Genomic DNA, 22418 nt, shown 5'->3' on the forward strand with positions numbered 1-22418 from the left:
GCTACATTGGTGCGACAGGACCTAGCCTAAGTGTCTGCTGTGACTGTACTAGGTTGACGGGTCTGTTGAGTCCTGGTCTGGATTCAGTATTCTGACAAACACTATTGTTTTGTCCTTTTCTCCGGAATCGGTGACAGAGGATGCTACCAGAACTTATGTGACAATATTCTACCAGAGCACACCTGTAGTCAGCAGCTGGGAGGACCCGGCTGACATCAGCTCCGGTACACGCAGCACTCTCCAATTCCTCACTGCCTGAGGAGGAAAATGCCTGAGTGCAGAGCGCCAATAAATCAGCACTTTAGAAGGGTGTGGCCAAGAGGAGGCCACGCCTCTATCCGATGACGTCCCACTATGTGTGGGCGTGTCTCGTGCGTCCTGTCTATTGCGGCAAAGAAAGAACTGCACGCGGGTAAAGATGGGGTCGGTGTTCGTGTTACTTGTGGCCGCCATTCTCTACCGGCCGAGCACCGGGAGTGAGGCAGCCGTTACCGTCACTCTCTCCCCGCAGGCGAGCGAGCAGTTCAGCACGGGCGGCGCCGCCGCCCCCGCCAGCCAGGTTCCTCCAGAAGTAGACCCGGTACTGGCGGCCAGGGCTCAGCGCCACAACCTGCTGCTCCTCTTCCAGCGCTACGGGGAAAACAACCAGAGCCTGACCATGGCCGGCTTCCGGCTACTGCTCCGCAGCCTTCGTGAGGAGAGACTGAAGAGCATTACTGATAGGAGCTCATCATCGGGACACCACAACCACCACCACCATCATCATCATCATCATGATGATGATGGTGGTGATCATCATTCTCCCCACCACCACCCTCATCAACACCATCCACATAATCATCATCATCACAAGTCTGCAGCCTCCCCTCCGGAGCACGGCCTCACTACTTGTAAAGAGACGCGGAAGAGGCGGCATGTCCCCTCTCCAGGGGCATCTGTCACCGGCGCCGGGACACAGGAGGAGGTAAGTGTGTTCATGTCACACGTCACCCATCTACACTGGTCGGACCACTTTAGTGGGCAAGTCACTGGAGAGCATATTGCCCAGATTATTGGCACAGGAGATTGCCATGTTGCCCAGATACGTGGCACACGAGATTGCCATGTTGCCCAGATTATTGGCACAGGGAGAATTACATACACATCACTGTAGCTGGCCATCTTTGTACCAGTGTACACCTGGATGCCACAACCAGACTGGTCGGGCGCTCCTTAGATGAGGCTTGTAATAATGGCCAGTCACTCCTGTGGTTCCTGCACATGTTTCCTCACAAGAGGACCTGCCCCCACTCCTGACATGTCTGTTTTAGCAGTTACCTGAATTCCTCATGTAATAACTTCTTTAGCATCTATTCTTATGGCTCTATGTTGTAACATTCCTCTATTATTCCTACTAGAAGTTATGAATGAATTGCTGATAGTTTGCAATGAAGATCCAGATGAGTTACCAGTTGGGGGGGGGGGGGGGTGTCCCTGCACACTATCCAATCAATGATGCCAGAGTCAGGACGACCCCCCACCTTCACTGCACACTGCCAGCAATTCATAACTTCTAGCAGGAATAACAAGGAATGGCACATCATAGTCCTAGGAATAGATGTTCCAGAATTATTATATTGGGAATACAAGTAGTTGCTAAAACTGAAATGTCAAGAGAATGTGACTTGTCCTCTTTACAGGGGTTGTGTCGTCTGACTCACTGGTGGCATGTCACCAGGTTATGGCACCAGTGTGAGTTGTGGGTCCCATCTCTGGGACCTGCGCCTATCTCTAGAGCTGGCCCTCCAGAAGCGAAGGAGATCTCACAGCACAAAATGCGTGAAAATAGAGTAAGCGTGCTTAGCTATTTTTGGAATTCCCATAGAAGTGAATGGAGGGCGGTGGCGCTTGTGCGATGCGCTGTCCTTCGCTTTTGGGGGGACCTGCACCTATCTCCTAATGATGTACCACCAATGTCTGAGATGAAAACCGCCCTCTAAGGGGTTCACCTATAGGAGCATCCTGTAGCCGTATAGAAGAGTATAGTCTGGACTTCTCTCTGTTAGGGGGAATTCACACGACTGTATCCGTTTTGTGATCCACAAACCGTGGATCTATAAAGCACGGATACTGGTCATGTGGATCCGGCATTTTCCCCTTCTGCAGGTCCCGCACTATGTAACAAATGTCTGTTCTTGACAAGAATAGGACAGGTTCTATTTTTTTTTGCGGGGTTGTGGACCGCACACAGTCTGTTGGCTGCATCTTCTGTGGCCCCAATGAAACGAATGGGTCCACATCTGATCCGCATGGAAAATAGTCGTGTAAATGCACCCTTAACTAGAGGGGAGCTCCACCATATTGAGCTGCAAGCGTTCTGGGGGGACTAGTCATGTATTATAGTCACCCATTTATTTCAGTGAGCGGCATGTAATATAGACATGTACAAATCCATCTGTTGCCCATAGCAACCAGTCACGGTGCAGCTTTCATTTCATAATCTCCCCCTGGAAAAATGAGCCGTGCTGTGATTGGTTGCTATGGGCAATCTTCCCCTTTGGCAATCTGTGGCACTCCAGCTGTTGTGAAACTACAATTCCCAGCATGCTCTATTTATTTCTATGCAAGTTCTGAGAAGCTCAGAGCAAGTGTGCATGCTGGGAGTTGTAGTTTCACAACAGCTGGAGTGCCGGAGGTTGCCTACCCCCGAATACTGACTGCTGCCAGAGGAATGTGTGGCAGTCTGCAGCTTGCGCTGGTGAATAAACCCACATTGTGAGACGAAATGCCATCGGTGAAGGTACCCATACACATTAGGCCTCATGAACGTACAGATACCGGCTTTGCACATGTGACATTTACCTAACAGAACTGCCTGTTGTCTGCAAAAGATGTGGATCAGAAACGGACCAATGTGCATGAGCCCTTAGTCTAAAATTGATCAAAACAGATGATTTCAACCAAAATGGTTCTGTCACGTGAAACTTCTCAAACTATCATTTAGCCAACTGAAACGAAGTCGACCATGTTTGAAATCTTTGTCTTGATTGTTGGGCGAAAGTTATATCTTTTTTCCCAAGTTTCTATGTGGGCATCACTGGCAACCATATTGGTTTTAGCTTGCTCAGACAGGACTAAAGGTCAACATAGCCATATGGCGGCTGTTGGCAGAGCCTGGTGTCTGGCGGTCCCTCCCTCCGTAGATACAACATATTTAGGGCTGATTGTGATCATGGGGGGGATTTTATCAAACTGGTGTAAAGTAGAACTGGCTTAGTTGCCAATAGCAACCAATCAGATTCCACCTTTCATTTTTCACAGCTGCTTTGGAGAATGAAAGGTGGAATCTGGTTGCTGTGGGCAACTAAGCCAGTTCTACTTTACACCAGTTTGATAAATCTCCCCCAATATTTGTAAGACCAAGGAAAATGATAATCCACCTGATGGAAGAGGACCGTGACGCCATTCTTTCTGCCTAACTTGTCTCTTGGTTCCAGTGTTTGAACGCCTCCAGACTGCTGACATCACATGGGATGGACATGCACATGCTGCTTGGGGTCAATGAATTTGGCTACATATGTCCAGCAATTATCAATCAGATTGACAGGAAGTCCTGTCTGATTAATGCTGAAGAAAAGGCGGCGGTGGCAGAAAGTAGCCAAGGAGCGTACTCCAAGAAAGTAGGTAAGATGTAGTGCAATTTATAGAGATGCACTCTACACTCCAAGGATGGCTGGAGTACAATGTCTGACCTACAACAGAAGGCCTTCATTGCTGGATACTTGTATTAAAATATGAGAGCTGCATAATCCAAATATAAATGAAGGCATTTCTCCCTTTACAAGCAGGAAGAAAGCAGAGTATTCCTTAGGTTTAGGCCACATGCACACGACCGTATGTATTTTGCGGTCTGCAAATTTGCGGATACATTGTAACAATGCCTAAAACGGACAAGAATAGGACATGTTCTATATTTATTTTTTTCCGCGTGGCTACGGAAGGGAAATACTGATGCGGACAGTACACGGTGTGCTGTCTGCATTTTTTGCGTCCCATTGAATGGGTCTGCAGAAAGACCGGAAACAAACAACATTTGTGTTCATGTAGCCTTACTCTGAGGTTCTTTTGTCACGCGTCACTGTTACTCTAGTCTGTTGTACCTGTCACCCTCTGTGTATTCCCTGAATGTCTCCACAAATACTACAGAATATTTGTCATGAATGTGCACTATGGGGCACACTTATTAAGACTGGCGTTTTAGACCCCTATGCCTGGCATCTGATCTGCTGGAGTTATGAAGAGGCGCCGCCGGCCTGTACATAACTTCGGCGGATCCTCTTTTGACTGAATGTCTTTGGGACGGCTTCCTTGCTGGCTTAGGGCTCTTTCACACTTGCGTTCTTTTCTTCCGGCATAGAGTTCCGTCGTCGGGGCTCTATGCCGGAAGAATCCTGATCAGTTTTATCCTAATGCATTCTGAATGGAGTGAAATCCGTTCAGGATGCATCAGGATGTCTTCAGTTCCGGAACGGAACGTTTTTTGGCCGGAGAAAATACTGCAGCATGCTGCGCTTTTTGCTCCGGACAAAAATCCTGAAGACTTGCCGCAAGGCCGGATCCGGAATTAATGCCCATTGAAAGGCATTGATCCAGATGCGACGTTTAGCCTTTTCTCAATGGTTACCCTGGCTCCCGGGACGCTAAAGTCCTGGCAGCCATGGTAAAGTGTAGTGGGGAGCAGCATACTTGCCGTCCGTGCCTTCTCCCGGGGCGCTCCAGAGTGATGTCAAGGCGCCTCAAGCGCATGGATCACGTGATTGCATGGCACGTCATCCATGCGCATGGGGCGCTCTGACGTCATTCTGGAGCGCCCGGGAGCCGCACGGACTGTAAGTATACAGCTCCCCGCTCCTACTATGGCAACCAGGACTTTAATAGCGTCCTGGCTGCCATAGTAACACTGAAAGCATTTTGAAGACTGATCCGTCTTCAAATGCTTTCAGTACACTTGCGTTTTTCCGGATCCGGCGTGTAATTCCGGCAAGTGGAGTACACTCCGGATCCGGACAACGCAAGTGTAAAAGAGGCCTTACATTTAGACCATTTTCTACGCCCACGCCACGTCCCCTTTTTTAGACCTGGTGTGAGCCGGGAAAAGATGCAGATTGCACCGCAATCAGTACGCCTAATTTAGGTGTATTTCTGTTTGATAAATGACCCCCCCGTAGAGCTAAAAATATGTGGACACCTGACCATCACACCTCAATGAGCTTATTGAACATCCTATTTCTGAAATATTGATGTTAATATGGAGTTGGCTGCTCTTCTGGGAAGGTTTTCTACAAGATTTTGGAGTATGGACACAAATTCCCTAAGACGTTCAGTCAAAAGAGTATTTGTGAGGTCAGATGCTGATGTTGGGTGAAAAGGTCTAGCTCACAATTAAAGTAAAGCCTCATTCACACGTCAGTGTTTTTGTCAATGGTTGTGAGCCAAAACCAGGACTGGAGCCTCCACAGACATAACGTATAAGGGAAAGTTCTGCACCTGCTCTGTGTTTAGAGCCGCACCTCAAAATCACTGACCAAACACTGACATGTGAATGAGAAATAGGGATTCATCCCAGATGTGTTTGATAGAGGCTAAGGCTTAGCGCCGGCCACTGAAGTTGCTCCACACCAAACTAGTCATACCATGTTTTTATGGCTGTTTCCATAAAGTTGGAAGCATACAGCTGTCTACTGTCTACTATGCTATAGTAATAACATTGCACTTCATGGAACATCATGGGCCTTGCTGAAACTGTGACTTAAAGAAGTTCCTTTTCCACCAGCTTTTACAGTAGCCACAATGTATTCCATGGAGTAGAGTTCCTAATCTAGTTTTGTCCATCAGACTGCAGATAGTGATGCATCACTCCAGAAAAAAGTTCAATGACTGTGCTTTTCACCATTCCAGCTGGCACTTGGCCCATGGTGCATGTTGATCTTTGGCTTGTATGCAGCTGCTCGACCATGGAGAACATAAGCTCAATGAACAGTAAGGCCTCTTCCACATGTCAGTGTTTGGTCAGTGATTTCCATTAATGATTAGGAGCTAAAACCCGGAGTAAAGTCTCCGAAGAGATCAGGTATAATGGAAAGATCTGCACCTGTTCTGTGTTTTTGACCTGCACCTCTTTTTGGCTCTCAATCACTGTTGGAAATTGCTGACCAAACACTGATGCCTTGGCATACGACCTAATGGTGTGGTAGTGATCCGTTTGGGTCGTGGCCCATTAAGTCGCAGTTGCCCGATATTTATTGGTTGCCCGATCCCAGACATTGGGGGTATATTGCTAGGATATGTCCTCAGCTGTCTGATAATTGATGATCCCTACTCTATATACCCGCACCTATACTTGGAATGGAGCTGGCAAATTCATGAAGGGCGAACCATGCATGTGCGGCTGCCCTCCAATTATTCCTAGCGATATGTTCCCAACGTCTGGGATGGTACGACCCTTTGAACTAATGAAGACAAAAAGATAAGGTGTAATGGAAAGATCTGCACCTCTTCTGTGCCTTTTGACCTGCTCCTGGTTTTGGCTCCTGATCACTGATGGAAATCACTGACTGTGAACCAGGCCTTATTGTGCTGAAGTCGCTTCCAGTGACTGTTTGGAAACTTGTGATGTAACAGGATATGAGATTTGTTCACTATGCACTCGGCAACCCTGAGTTTGCATGATCTACTCTAGAAGCTTTCAATTAATGTTGATGGCACAGTTGGCCAGGGGAAATTCTAGCAAACCAGAACTTGTTGAAAAGTGGCATCTACCCAGGTTTGTCTATGGCGATTGTATGGCTGTATATAGTTGTGTGCGTTGACTGTGGCTGAAACAACCTGATCTCAGTAATTAGTGTCCGTGTCTACGTAATGTTGGGTTTTCACTTTGCAGGTTGTGTAGAGTGCCACAAAACCACATCCATTGTGGTTTGCAGCGTGGTAATTGCTCGCACAGTTTAGGGTCCGGCGACAAAAGAGGTTAAATACGCGTGCATCGCAGCACAGTTACTGTAAAATACACACGCATTGCATATTGTGTCGCTTTTGGTTTGGGTGTTTTTTTTTTTTTGTTTTTTTTTAACTACCTCAACTGAAACTGACTTTTATGACCGTAGTTTATGTTGTTGGCACTGAGGGTCCTGGCCTCACTGCCTCTGCTCTCTTGTGGACCTGCAGCCATTCACTGGCCTTAGTGGTGACTTGTCCCTCAGGGGAACGTGACCACTGAGCAGTCAAGTGCCACTCTGAGACATGTCACTACAGCCAATGAATGGCTGCAGCAGTGTTAGTGACCAGATTGGGATGTCACACTTCTGGTCCACAGGACACCAGAAGCAGTGGAGATAGGACGATCAGCTCTGGAACAGAGGGACAGTGAACAGGCTAGTAGAAGACATGATTCTTTAGAGCAAATGATACCTCAGCATCGTCACATGAATGTCACCTCTCCCGAAATGTTAGATTTATTTGGATTATATACTTGTATCTTGATGTATGGGCGTACATCAGCCTGACAGGTCTGCTGTAAAGTAAAGTTTCTATAGGGATAACATGTTTTTTTTTTTTTTTTTGTTTTGTTTTTTACAGCTTGGATTGGCGGCTGTATAGCAATCACTATCATTAGTGTATTGTCTTTACTGGGGATCATCTTGGTTCCTCTGATGAACAAAGTTTTCTTCAAGTTCCTCTTAAGCTTCCTAGTGGCGCTGGCAGTTGGCACTTTAAGCGGAGATGCATTTTTGCACCTTCTTCCACATGTAAGTGTTTCATGAGTCTAGTGTCTGAAGTATCATGTATTTAAATGTCTTTACAGTGACAGACTACGCAAGCGCTCTCTTTTGGGCCCATATTGAACCTACATTGTGGCATTGTGTACCATATGACAGCGATACTGTTTCTATGGAATGATTCTGTAGGACAATACAGTGTCTTTAGGAGCCAGCGATATGGCTAATGATGTAGGTATACTGTATGGGGGGACCACAAGGAGACATTACATACAGTATGGGGCTTGTGGGGGGCAGCAGCTGCCCCCCCATGTCTTATGGACACCTGTGTGACTGTGACTTGTCACCTGCCTGCAACCACCACCATAATTACTTCTTGTTCATGTCATGGGGGAGGTACTGGAGGGACACATGATGGCTCACTGCGATTAGCATAGAGGCAGCAGCAGGCAGTGTAATAGGAGCCGACAAGGGAGGCTAGCCCTGCCCCTCCCCGCTGTCCAACCAGAGGCAGCCAGCAGTCCAGCACTGACTCACAGCACAGGGGAGTCCTGCAGGTACTCGGAGAATAGTCTGAGAGTTTATTAGTTAAAAGAATCGTGTCACCGAGTCCCTGCCAGGCTCCCTGTCTCCCGGTTGGCGCATTAGTATAGCATGTAGCGGAGCTATGTGTGTACAGGGTGCATGCAGCAGAGCAGGAAGTCTGGTAGGGACTCGGTGACACGATTCTTTTAACTAATAAACTCTCAGACAATTATGAGTCCCTGCAATAACTATACATTGTAAGTCCCTCCTGACCTTCGGTTCACTTGAGAGCCGACTCAGCAGTTGCTGCTGTACTGCACTGTCAACTCAGCCTGGGGGCGTCACCTGATTCCGATGTGAGACGTCGTTCGGTGGGCGGAGACAGCACATTCGGAGCAAGCAGGAGGAGCTGCTGCTGGAAAAAAATGGTAGATAATGATGGGGGAGGGCAGCCGCGGATGCAGTTTTTAAAGCGACGACGTCACAAAATATACAGCGGTATTTAGAAAACAGCGATATCGCCGTTTTTTAATACCGCGGTATATCGTGATACCGGTATATCGCCCAACCCCATCACCATGCAGGGTTGATTAACATGAACCTAAAGATGAAAGTAAATAGTGTTTTCTACACAGCATATAGAAGGGAATTTATCAAGTGTTGTGCACCAGAAACATTCGGTCAAACTCACAACTTTTTGTGCAAGCACCAGGAAATGGTGAAAATCAATGCCCTAGATTTGCATTGAATGGACTGCCAGAAAGATGTGCCAGATCCATTAACCACCTCCGGACCGCCTAACGCAGATGTGCGGTCCGGAGGTGGCAGCGCTGCGCACAGTGTACGCATATACGCGTCATCTCGCGAGACGCGAGTATGCGCCCGCGCGTGCGCAGTTCGCGCCGGCATTTCGTTCAGGACCATTTCGTCAGCAACCTGCCAGCCAATGATCGTGGCTGGCAGGTTGCTGATTTTTAAAAAAGCCAATCACAGAGCCATATATCAGATCATATTTGTAAATATGATCTGTTATATGGCTGCCTGCTCCTCTGCTGGTTCTTTTCGTCGGTTGGATCCAGCAGAGGAGCAGGCTTCACAGTGAGTACACCAAACACCACACTTTAGCCCCAGATCACCCCCCTGAACCCCAATTAACCCTTTGATCACCCCTGTCAATCACAAGTGAAAAGAAAAAAGTGATCAGTGCAAACTGTCACTTTTTTTTTCACTGTTATTGACCGTTAGGTTTTAGGTATAGTTTAGGTCCCTTGGTTAGGTAGTTAGCGATCAGTTAGCGCCCAGCCCACCGCACCGCAGTCCGTTATTCGCTGATTAGCGTATCGCTAATCAGCATTTGTACTTTTATAGTATCTGGAAGTGATCAAAACTGATCACGGTCAGATCTATAATAGTACTAGTGTCACTTTAGTTCGCCCTCCACCCAAAACGCAGTGTTTGCCCGATCAGGCCTGATCGGTCGCCCACACATGCGTTCGCCCACACCCGCCCCACCGCAGTGACCAAAAAAATTTTTTTTTTGATCACTGCACATTCACTTTACACGCACTGCGGCGATAAAAAAATCAGTTTTGATATTTTTTATCAACCGCAGCGGCCTCCGGTACTTCGCTAGCCTCCCCTTTGTAAGACAGGCTTGCTTTTTTTTTCTTGGGTAGTCTCAGGGAATACCCCTAAATTTAGTTGCCCACATGTCTAACAGGGGGTATTCCTCTGAAGAGGCCTACAGGCTTCTGACCCAGTCGGATGAGGAGTGGGAACCCTCATCTGATGAATCCAGCGGGTCAGAATACGAACCTGTAGAAAGCAGTGGCTCTCTGACCCAAAGTTCGGACGAGGAGGCTGAGGTCCCTGATACCACCAGGCGTACCCGGCCCCGTGTCGCTAGACCGCAGGTTGCACAGGATCCGCTTCAAGAGCAGCAGAGTGGGGCTGGTGCTGTCGCATTACGTGGTGAGGCATACACCAGCAGCCCAGCCCTCCCTGGACCTAGTACCAGCACTGCCGTACAACCTGGTGAAGTAGCGAGCACCAGAAGGGCAGTTGAAGCTGGTACGGTGGCACGTGCAGTAGTGACCCTGTCGCAGCCACCGCAAAGACGTGCCCGTAGAGCCCCTAGAATCCCAGAGGTGCTGGCAAACCCTGATTGGCAGTCCCCAACTTCAGCCGCACCTGTAGTTTTCCCTTTCACTGCCCAGTCTGGAGTTCGGGTTGAGACAGCTCAGATCGGTTCGGCCCTGGGATTTTTTGAGCTGTTCTTGACTGCGGAGCTTTTAGACATAGTTGTGGCCGAAACAAACAGGTATGCCACACAATTTATCACCGCTAACCCGGGAAGCTTTTATGCCCAGCCTTTCCGGTGGAAACCAGTCCAAGTTTCCGAACTTAAAACTTTTCTGGGCCTCCTCCTCAACATGGGCCTGACAAAAAAGCATGAATTGCGGTCATATTGGTCCACGAACCCGATTCATCACATGCCCATGTTCTCTGCTGCTATGTCCAGGGCACGTTTTGAGGCCATCCTGCGGTTCCTGCACTTTAGTGACAACACCACCTCCCGTCCCAGGGGCCACCCTGCTTTTGACCGGCTCCACAAAATTCGGCCCCTCATAGACCATTTCAACCAGAAATTTGCAGATATTTATACCCCAGAGCAAAACATCTGCATAGACGAGTCCCTGATACATTTTACCGGGCGCCTTGGCTTCAAACAATACATCCCAAGCAAGCGCACCCGGTATGGGGTCAAATTGTATAAGCTCTGTGAAAGGGCCACAGGCTATACTCACAAATTTCGTGTCTATGAGGGAAAAGATCAGACCCTGGAGCCGGTCGGTTGCCCTGACTACCTGGGGAGCAGTGGGAAGACAGTTTGGGACTTGGTGTCACCCTTATTCGGCAAGGGGTACCATCTTTATGTGGACAATTTTTACACAAGTGTGGCCCTCTTTAGGCATTTGTTTCTAGAACGGATTGGCGCCTGTGGTACCGTGCGAACTAGTCGCGCGGGCTTCCCCCAACGGCTCGTTACCACCCGTCTTGCAAGGGGGCAGAGGGCCGCACTGTGTAACGAAGAACTGCTTGCGGTGAAATGGAGAGACAAGCGTGACGTTTACATGCTCTCCTCCATTCACGCAGACACGACAATACAAATTGAGCGAGCAACCCGTGTCATTGAAAAGCCCCTCTCAGTCCACGACTATAATTTGCTCATGGGAGGGGTGGACTTCAATGACCAGATGTTGTCTCCGTATTTAGTTTCCCGCAGAACCAGACGCTGGTATAAGAAGGTGTCTGTATATTTAATTCAATTGGCTCTGTACAATAGTTTTGTTCTCTACAGTAAGGCTGGGAGAACTGGATCCTTCCTCAAATTTCGGGAAGAGATCATCGAGAACCTCCTGTATCCAGGAGGTTCCGTGGCCCCAACCACCAGTGTAGTTAGCCGTCTACACGAGCGACATTTCCCCAATGTCGTTCCTGGTACCTCAACCCAACAGTCACCCCGAAAAAGATGTCGTGTCTGTAGCAGGAGTGGAATAAGGCGTGACACCCGCTATTTCTGTCCTGACTGTCCTGACCACCCTGCCCTATGCTTTGGAGAGTGTTTCCGGAAGTACCACTCACAGGTACACTATTAGCATAGGGATCATCTCACCAGGACAGGCACACAGGGCTATTAGGGCCCATTCACTCACTGCTGCTGCAAACGTCTCCTTTCACATGGGACAAAGTGCATAACGCACTTCGCCACATCTTTGGGCGATTTGCGCTTTGCACATTGACCCATGGGGAAGGAGAGGTTTGTTCTATAAAGGTAAAAAAAAAAAAAAAAAAAAACAGTAAGCAAAAAGGTTAATGTTCAGTTAAAAAAGTTAAAGTTTATATGTTCTGTTGCAAAGTTAATAAAATTATTGCGTTGCGGCCTGGTTTTTTTTTTTCCTTTTTTTACCTTCCAGGTGGACCAACCGATTGACTGCAGCACCGATGTGCATTCTGACAGAAGCATTGCGCTGCTGTCAGATTACACGCAAGTCGGTGTATGCGGCGCTGCAAGACGGGATTTTCTCCTCTGCAGTGACAGATACGTTTGCCAGGGCATACGAGCTAAGTGGGTATGGATGTAGGGCGGAGCTCCTATGTCCTGGCAGACGCCTTTCCCCTCCATTTTTTTTTTTTTTTTGGCAGAGATTTTTTCATCCACATTGATCGATGCGAATGAAGAAATCTGTGCCGTTCATTTTTTTCTTTCAGCCCAGAGGCTGAACGGAAAAAAAAATCTCATTACCTGTATGCTCAATATAAGGAGAATAGCAGAAACTCCTAATGCTGGCCATACATGTAATGATTGCGGAGACCCTCAAATGCCAGGGCAGTACAAATACCCCACTACTGACCCCATTTTGGAAAGAAGACACACCAAGGTATTTGCTGAGGGGCATATTGAGTCCATGAAAGATTTAAATTTTTGTCCTAAGTTAGCGGAAAGTGAGACTTTGTGAGAAAAAACAAAAAAAAAAATCAATTTCCGCTAACTTATGCAAAAAAAAAAAAAATTCTATGAACTTGCCAGGCCCCTCATTGGATACCTTGGGGTGTCTTCTTTCCAAAGTGGGGTATTTATACTGCCCTGGCTTTTTAGGGCCCCTAAAGCGTGAGAAGAAGTCTGGGATCCAAATGTCTAAAAATGCCCTCCTAAAAGGAATTTGGGCACCTTTGCGCATCTAGGCTGCAAAAAAGTGTCACACATCTGGTATCGCCGTACTCAGGAGAAGTTGGGCAATGTGTTTTGGGGTGTCATTTTACATATACCCATGCTGGGTGAGATAAACCTCTTGATCAAATGCCAACTTTGTATAAAAAAATTGGAAAAGTTGTCTTTTGCCAGGATATTTCTCTCACCCAGCATGGGTATATGTAAAATGACACCCCAAAACACATTCCCCAACTTCTCCTGAGTACGGCGATACCAGATGTGTGACACTTTTTTGCAGACAAGGTGGGCAAAGGGGCACATATTCCAAAGTGCACCTTTCGGATTTCGCAGGCCATTTTTTACACATTTTGATTGCAAAGTACTTCTCACACATTTGGGCCCCTAAATTGCCAGGGCAGTATAACTACCCCACAAGTGACCCCATTTTGGAAAGAAGACACCCCAAGGTATTCCTTGAGGGGCATGGCGAGTTCCTAGAATTTTTTATTTTTTGTCGCAAGTTAGTGGAATATGAGACTTTGTAAGGAAAAAAATCGTCATCATTTTCCGCTAACTTGTGACAAAAAATAAAAAGTTCTATGAACTCACTATGCCCATCAGCGAATACCTTAGGGTGTCTACTTTCCGAAATGGGGTCATTTGTGGGGTTTTTCTACTGTTTGGGCATTGTAGAACCTCAGGAATCATGACAGGTGCTCAGAAAGTCAGAGCTGTTTCAAAAAGCGGAAATTCAAATTTTTGTACCATAGTTTGTAAATGCTATAACTTTTACCCAAACCATTTTTTTTTTTTGCCCAAACATTTTTTTTTATCAAAGACATGTAGAACAATAAATTTGGCGAAAAATTTATATATGGATCTCGTTTTTTTTGCAAAATTTTACAGCTGAAAGTGAAAAATGTCATTTTTTTGCAAAAAAATCGTTACATTTTGATTAATAACAAAAAAGTTAAAATGTCAGCAGCAATAAAATACCACCAAATGAAAGCTCCATTAGTGAGAAGAAAAGGAGGTAAAATTCATTTGGGTGGTAAGTTGCATGACCGAGCGATAAACGGTGAAAGGAGTGTAGTGCCGAAGTGTAAAAAGTGCTCTGGTCATGAAGGGGGTTTCACCTAGCGTGGCTGAAGTGGTTAAAGGAGTTGTCTCGCTTCAGCAAGTGGCATTTATCATGTAGCGAAAGTTAATAGAAGCCACTTACTAATGTATTATTACACATATTGCCTCCTTTGCTGGCTGGATTCATTTTTCTATCACCTTATACACTGCTTGTTTCTATGGTTAAGACCACCCTGCAATCCAACAGTGGTGGCCGTGCTTTAAAGGGACACTGACAGGCCCAATAACCATAATTAGCTGTACATATGCATGTACAGGTCTTCTAATGTGCATTAACAAACATAGACGTATAACCCCTGTCCACCTTATGAATACAGTAAACTCATGTTTTATAACCTGAAGTAATCGCTTTTTTCTGCCCAAGGGGCGGCGTTTCAGCTCCACTTGCGCCCAGCCAGTCGCCCCCCAACTGCCGTTTTGAAGCGCCGTCCAGCTCATCAATATTCATTTCGCTGGGCGGCTTCTGCTGTCCCTGACCTTCCGAGATAGAAACATAGAAACATAGAATGTGTCGGCAGATAAGAACCATTTGGCCCATCTAGTCTGCCCAATATATCTGAATCCTATGAATAGCCCCGGCCCTATCTTATATGAAGGATGGCCTTATGCCTATCCCATGCATGCTTAAACTCCTTCACTGTATTTGCAGCTACCACTTCTGCAGGAAGGCTATTCCATGCATCCACTACCCTCTCAGTAAAGTAATACTTCCTTATATTACTTTTAAACCTTTGCCCCTCTAATTTAAAACTGTGTCCTCTTGTTGTAGTTTTTCTTCTTTTAAATATGCTCTCCTCCTTTACCGAGTTGATTCCCTTTATGTATTTAAAAGTTTCTATCATATCCCCTCGGTCTCTTCTTTCTTCCAAGCTATACATATTAAGGTCTTTTAACCTTTCCTGGTAAGTTTTATCCTGCAATCCATGTACTAGTTTAGTAGCTCTTCTCTGAACTCTCTCTAGAGTATCTATATCCTTCTGGTGGTGAGATCTGGCGCATGCCCAATAGAAAGCTATGGGCATCGGACTCACTTTCAGCTTCTGCGCATGCGCCCGGCACCCATAGCTTTCTATTGGGCATGCGCCGGATCTTGGAAGGTCGGGGACAGCAGAAGCCGCCCAGCGAAGTAAATATTGATGAGCTGGACGGTGCTTCAAAGCGGCGGTTGGGGTGAGGCTGGCTGGGCGCAAGTGGAGCTGAAACCCCTCCCCTTGGGCAGAAAGAACAGCGATTAGTTCAGGTTATAAAACATGAGTTTACTGTATTTAAGGTGGACAGGGGGGGATACTTATGTTTTTAATGCACATTAGAAGACCTGTGCATATATATATCTCCTATCTATCTGTAATTATGGTTATTGGGCCTGTCAGTGTCCCTTTAACTCTATAGGAAAAAGTGCTGGCCTCTCTCGTGGCCGGGACCGTAGGAGCTCACATACATAGGCTACTGCTTTTTGCTATAGTGTGCAAGCATAGCCACCACTGATGGATTGCAGAGTAACCATGGAAACGAGGAGTGTATAAGGTGATGGAAAAATGAATCCAGCCAGCAAAGGAGGCAATATGGACAATTACAATATCAGTAAGTGCCGTGTATTAACTTTCTCTACATGATAAATGTTAGGGTGGGTTCACACTAGCGTTGGGGATTCAGTTATGGCTTTTTGTTATAACATGGTTATAATGGAAAATAACGGAATACCCAGACAGAATGCAAAACGGAAGCCTTTAAAAGGCATTCAGTTTGCTTTCCGTCCTAATAGAAGTCTATGGAAAAGCATAACAGATCCGTCTGGGTCCTATTATGCAAGACGGAAAACAAAGTCCTGTTGACAGGACTTTGTTTTCTGTCTTGCATAACGGGACCCAAACGGATCTGTTTTGATTCCCATAGACTTCTATTAGGACGGAAAGCAAACTCAATGCCTTTTAAAGGCTTCCGTTTTGCATTCTGTCATAATACAAGTCTATGGGCAGAAGAACGGATCTGTCCTTCCGTCTTGTGGATTCCATAACTGAATCCCTAATGCTAGTATGAACCCACCCTAATTTGCTGAAGTGACACAACCCCTTTAAGAGGCTTCTCCATGTTAATTAACTCACTAATTAACACATTTTATTTTTATTGAGGCTGACCTATTGAAAGTGTGTGGCACAAAGTAAAACTGCTCAGTCTATAGTAATTAAAGGGAATCTGTCACCAGCACCCTCGCTATCAGACTGTTTGCGTAGACGCACAGCTCTGGTTCACCTGATCAGAATGCTGTTTTTCTTTTGTTGGTCTGAGGTTCTGTTTTCGAGTTATACTTTTTCTTAATATGCAGATTAGGCTGTTGGTGCAATGAGGGTATCACCATTGCTCTTGTTGCAACTTCCTAATTGGCATATAAACTCGTTCAGCACCACCACTATACATGTACGGCAGAAGTGCAGGGTTTGAAAATGGTGCCGACTCTTGAGCGCAGGGGGCACCATAGCTAACGGGGCTATTGTCTGAGATGCTCGGGAGCCAGCGCTCTTTTCGAAAGTTCCATAGCCAGAGGTTGCCATAATGTCTGTACAAGCGTCAGACACCTGTTCAGGTAAAGAGGACAACCCCTAAAGGGCTTCTGTCATCAGGAAGATTGTTATTGAACTGGCTGATGTTAGACGTGCACTAATGTCAGCTGAAGAGAAGTCTTTGTCCCTTCTTTGTATTTGCCTCTGTTTTCGTGAAAAATGAACTTTAATTTTATGGAAATGAGCCTGTAGGAGCAATGGGGGTGTTGCCCCTACTCCTAGAGGCTCCATTCTCCCTCCACTGGATGTGCCCTCATCATGTTGATTGACTGGGCCAGGCAGGATAAGGTGAACACAGCCTGGCCTCATGACAGAAGCCATTAACCAGCGCACTGCACGCTGTGACTCTCATGGGCAGGACAGCAATACTGCTGGTGTGAGAAACACTCCTAAGGGTCCATTCACAGCACATTCCGGCCCCGTTGAAAATGAATGGGTCCACACCCGTTCCGCAAAATTGCAGACCCATTTTGCGGACGTGTGACTGGACCCTTACTCACAAGTGTAGGTTATTAGGCGGCGGGTAGGAGCTTTATTAGGGAGGGAGGCTGCTCATTGGCCAGTTTTGGTACGCTGCTGCTCTATGCCACACAGTCCCTGACTGCTTAAGCTAAGAAGTGGCTGTCCAAGGAAAGATCCATGGGGATGGGGGTGCTGCCCATGAGGAGGCCAGCTGACTTCTGGAGGAAAACTGATAAGGAGCAGTGGACGGACAGCAGAGCACACTGATCTTTGCTTCTGCCCCGGGCTAGTGGGATCACTTAACGCTGCTGCCATCAGAGATGAGGTGACTGCCAGACAAGAGGTCGGATTCTGGCGTCACGACTCCGAGTGGAATGATGACATACTGCTTCCCACCTCCTGCGGCCTGTGTTCTCCCAGGCCCTTGACTCCCACTGTCCACCAATTGCTCTGCCTCTCTGTCCTCTAACTAACTGAGCCTGGCTTTTGTTATAATTACATTACACACTGCTGCCCTGTTTCCCATTCTCTGACTGAGCAGCCACTCATACCAAGGGTAGGAGAAGGGTTCAGAGGCACAGGTGCTCAGGCAGAGCCTGCTGATGCACTGATCAGTGAGTCTGCAGGCCGAGCATCTGAGCCAGAGACTGGCATTAACAGATCACTGCACTAGCAGACCCTGGCTGAGTGCAGACTCTGGCTCAGTTGCTCAGCCAGTGCCTGCTGGTGGAGAGATCAGGGAGTCAGGGTGTTTGCCTCATCAGTCTGTCATATTTAGGCAGTCAGTTATCAGTGCTCTTTGTCTCCTGTATTACTTTGCTACATCAGCACTATCACCGCAAAGAGCAGAAGAGATTTCTGCGCTGCTCTGTCATCTCATATGTGGGCAGTGGATCTACACAGAAGAACACTGTGGGGTTAACTCATGGTGCTGATGGGCCAATGTAATACTGGAAATGTCGAGCACTTTAAATTGCTTAATAGATAAAATTGTCTAAATGTGCTATTTATGCATGGAAGACAGTTCTGGCGTACACTGTAAATGGTTTCCCTTTAGGCCTACGTATTATATATATTAATTCAACTTTCATACTCCTCTTCAGCTAAAAATACTCCTCAAAAAATGGTAAGAGGTGTATTTTTACAGCTAGTGGAGAACAGAGGGTGGCCACCCTTGTCGGGCGCACTCTCCTTCACTTTGGAGGGCCCATTCTGGAGCCCTGCACTTATCTGACTTTGGCATATCCTAGCAGTATGTTATCAAATGGCTGACATGGAAATACCCCTTTTAAACGGAATGTGCCATCAAAAGTATGATTAACATGTCAATTTGTAAGATTATTTGGGGATTTTATTTTCTATATTACTTTTAGTGGTAAAAATAAACTCCTTAAATCTTGCCGTTTTGACAGTTGCCTCATAAATGTTCTTTGTAATCATCATCTTGGGGTTTTCCTGATTTCTTAGATTGAGTCTTGGCTTCTCTATAGAGGCGCGGGTGCTATTCCCAAACACCAGCAAAGCTGCATTGAGCATCTTGTCGTGTGAAGCGTAAACGTTAACCTAACCCTTAATTTAATAATTTTTATTTTTTCCTTCTCCAGTCCCATTCGAAACATTACCACAGCCATGGTGGGTTTGTGAATAAAACCCATGAAGATGAAGCTCATGAACAAGATGCCCACTTGGATGCAACATTAAAGGGTCTGACCACCCTGGGAGGTCTCTACTTTATGTTCCTTGTGGAGCATTTGATCACATTGATCAAGCAATATAAAGACAAAAAACAGAAGGTACGTATGTCTGACAAATCTATTGTTGCTATACTGTGTATACAGAATCTTTCAGATTTACTGTACAAATACCTGCGACCGTTCTGTTCAAACAATCTTACACTCGTGTACGGAACTGATTTTTTTTTTTTTTTTTTTTTTTTTTGTGGCATTCTGGTTGTTAAAGGTTAACTCCTATTTACAGAATAGGAGAAAACGAACTGATCAGTGGAGGTACTATCACTGTGAGCTGTAAAAAAAAAAACATATTTTGTATGTAAGAGTACTTTCATAATAGCGGCAGGGGGTTCCGGCAGGTGAACCGCCTGTTGGATCCTTCCTGCCGCTACTTCATGTGTGCCCCCAGACTGCCACTCCGTCCCCATTTACTATAATTGGGGTGGGGGCGGAGTTCCGACGGCAGCGCGCGCCAAGAGGCAGCCAGACTAAAATATACGCTGCTGCTTTTCTGTCCAAATTTGCTGGTGTAAAATCTGTATTATAGTAGCGGAGAAGTGGATGTCATGCTGCAAAAAATAAAAAAAATCTGTGTGGAAAGTGATTCATTGAAGAATTGCACTCTATGCAATAGGTGGAATTCATGACAATCTATGTTAAAGATCAGGACCTTGCTGTGGACCCCAGTAAATCCATGTCAGAATCTGCAACACAATCTGTAACTGACTTTGGATTCTTTATCTGAAGAGACGTGACAGGGGTGGTGTTTGAGAAATGAGAGAAAAGGCAGAGGAGCGATGTATCTCACGGATCCAGATTCTGTTCTAATATGTGAGCAGGACTGGTTGACGGGGGGGGGGGCTAAGGGGTCAAGTCCTTACTACACTGCTACAATAGATGGTAATGATGTGATGCTGTCTATGATGTACTGTCTTGGCTGAGCAACTATGCAAAATCTGCCCAAAAAAAACTGAGCATTTTCAATAGTAAATCTTCCTCAATTACTCAATGTTTTCATTTTGATCCACCATGAACTAGGCTAATTTTCGTCTAGTTATCTTTGACTGAGCCTGAGGCCTCATGCACTCGACCATATCCATTTTCCCTTCTGCAGGTCCCTCAATATGGTACAAATGTCTATTCTTGTCTGCAAAATGGGCAAGAATGGATGGGGACTGCACAGTGTCCGCATCTAATCCACAAAAAATGTGGATCAGGGCGGACCAAAACTATGGTCATACGCATGGGGCCTTACAATACAGAGATGCCCTAGGAAATCGGGGAAGCCAGGGAACAGGGTAGCCAGCTAGTCTGTTTGATTTAATATGGTAATTTGCCTTTAATGCCATCAATTTTTGTTTATCTTAAAGAATCAGAAAAAAATTGATACTGAAGAGGAAGTAGAAATTAAGAAGCAGCTGTCAAACCATTCACATATCGAGGAAAAAGAGGCATCTGAATCTGGTTCCCGTAAGTGTAAAGAGCGTTAATTTACATACTGTATGTGTTATCCCACAAATTAAAGAAATACAGATTTAGGCCCTGCGTTAGGTGGGGATCCGTCTGGTATCTGCACAGACGGATGCGCACCCATAATGCAAACGATTGTATCCGTTCAGAACGGATCCGTTTGCATTACCATGAACAATGCAAACGGATCTGTTTTGACTTGCATTGAAAGTCAATGGCAGGCGGATCCGTTTTTCAATTGCACCATATTGTGCAAACGGATCCGCCCCCATTGACTTACATTGTAAGTCAGGACAGATCCGTTTGGCTCTGCATTGTCAGGTGGACATCAAAACACTGCAAGCAGTGTTTTGGTGTCCGCCTCCAGAGCGGAATGGAGGCTGAACGGAGGCAAACTGATACATTCTGAACGGATCCTTATCCATCCAGAATGCATTGGGGCTAAACTGATCAGTTTTGGGCCGTTTGTGAGAGCAAGCAAGCGGATCCAGAAACGCCAGTGTGAAAGTAGCCTAAAGCGTTTTTGAAGTTATTACCTCCTCACAGGTTAGGGGATATCTCACTGAACGGTGTTGATCCAACCGCCGGGACCTCCACCGGTCCGGAGAGCAGGGTCCTATTCCCGAATCTGATAGAGTGGCAGTTTGGGCATGAATCCTGCTGTCCCATTCATTCTGTAGGGGACTTCTGGAGATACAGGTGTACAGCACAGTCCCATGAAGAATGAGTGGAGCAGCAGGGTGCATGCATGCTTGATCAGTTAGGATAGGGATAACGTCAAATCTTTTCCCAACACCTTTAATAGGTGAGCCCATTCAATGATGAGCTGCCTAGTTAGAACTCTCCTCTTACAGTAGTGTTAAAAAAAAAATAGCCGTCCAACATCATTAACCTGATAAATCACTGTTTTTGGTAGAAGTGATATTTCTACATAGCAAATTTACTTGTAAGTGTAGTGCGGTCATAGAAAAAAACAGACCCAACAATTAGAACATGCATGCCACTAATTCTGAGTCTGACATTTATGTTGCCACACAATTAATTTCTATGGGAGTTCCGGAGAAAGCAGAGTACAGCGTTGGCACCGATCTAATGGTTATCACCTATCCTGTGGATAGCAGATAATTTCTGGAATACCCTCTAGGGTGGCAAATGTTGCACTATATCCAACGTGCATTTTCTTTTAAAATACTGGGGAAAATGGGTCGTTCTAGGCATTATTCTGATGAAGAACATACTTTGGTTAACCCCTTAAGGCCCCTTTCACACGAGTGTGAAGGATTAGGTCCGGATGCGTTCAGGGTGTGTTCAGTGAAACTCGCACTATTTTGCAAGCAAGTTCAGTCAGTTTTGTCTGCGATTGCGTGCAGTTGTTCAGTTTTTTCCGCGCGGGTGCAATGCATTTTGATGCATTTTTCACGCGTGTAATAAAAAACTGAAGGTTTACTAACAACATCTCTTAGCAACCATCAGTGAAAAACGCATCGCACTTGCTTGCAGATGCAATGCGTTTTTCACGTAGCCCCATTCACTTCTATGGGGCCAGGGCTGCGTGAAAAACGCAGAATATAGAACATGCTGCGATTTTCACGCAATGCAGAACTGATGTGTGAAAAACAACGCTCATGTACACAGCCCCATTGAAATGAATGTCAGGATTCAGTGCGGGTGCAATGCATTCACATGACGCATTGCACCCGCGCGGAAAACTCGCTCGTGTGAAAGAGACCTAAAGGGGTTGTCTGGGTTCAGAGCTGAACCCGGACATATCCCCATTTTCACCCAAGCAGCCCCCCTGACTTGAGCATCGGAGCAGTTCATTCTCCGATACTCTCGTTTTGTCCTGTGCTAAATCCCGCAGGGCAAAGGCATTTTTAGGAGTTCCGGGGCTGCCAGGAAGCCCGGTGATGTCACCGGCACTGATGGGCGGGCTTTAGTGCTGTCCAAAATGGCTAGGGCAGAGCTAAAGCCCGCCCATCAGAGCTGGTGAAGTCACCGAACACACTGCTGGGCGGAGCAAGGGAGCGCATCGGAGCACGAGATGCCCCGATGCTAGCCTCAGGGC

At 46.4% G+C, this 22418-nt stretch overlaps 1 protein-coding gene across 1 annotated transcript in view; it reads left to right on the plus strand.

The window, feature by feature from the left end:
- Positions 1-366: 366 nt before the first annotated feature.
- SLC39A6 (solute carrier family 39 member 6) overlaps positions 367-22418 on the plus strand; it is a 55475-nt gene continuing 33423 nt past the window's right edge. The window contains exons 1-5 of the mRNA XM_044293405.1: positions 367-964; positions 3477-3663; positions 7615-7784; positions 18758-18946; positions 20254-20353. Coding sequence (XP_044149340.1) covers positions 419-964; positions 3477-3663; positions 7615-7784; positions 18758-18946; positions 20254-20353 — 1192 coding nt within the window. The 5' untranslated portion in view covers positions 367-418. The remainder of the gene's footprint in view (positions 965-3476; positions 3664-7614; positions 7785-18757; positions 18947-20253; positions 20354-22418) is intronic.

This window comes from Bufo gargarizans, chromosome 5 (genome assembly GCF_014858855.1).
Source record: "Bufo gargarizans isolate SCDJY-AF-19 chromosome 5, ASM1485885v1, whole genome shotgun sequence".
NCBI lineage: Eukaryota > Metazoa > Chordata > Amphibia > Anura > Bufonidae > Bufo > Bufo gargarizans.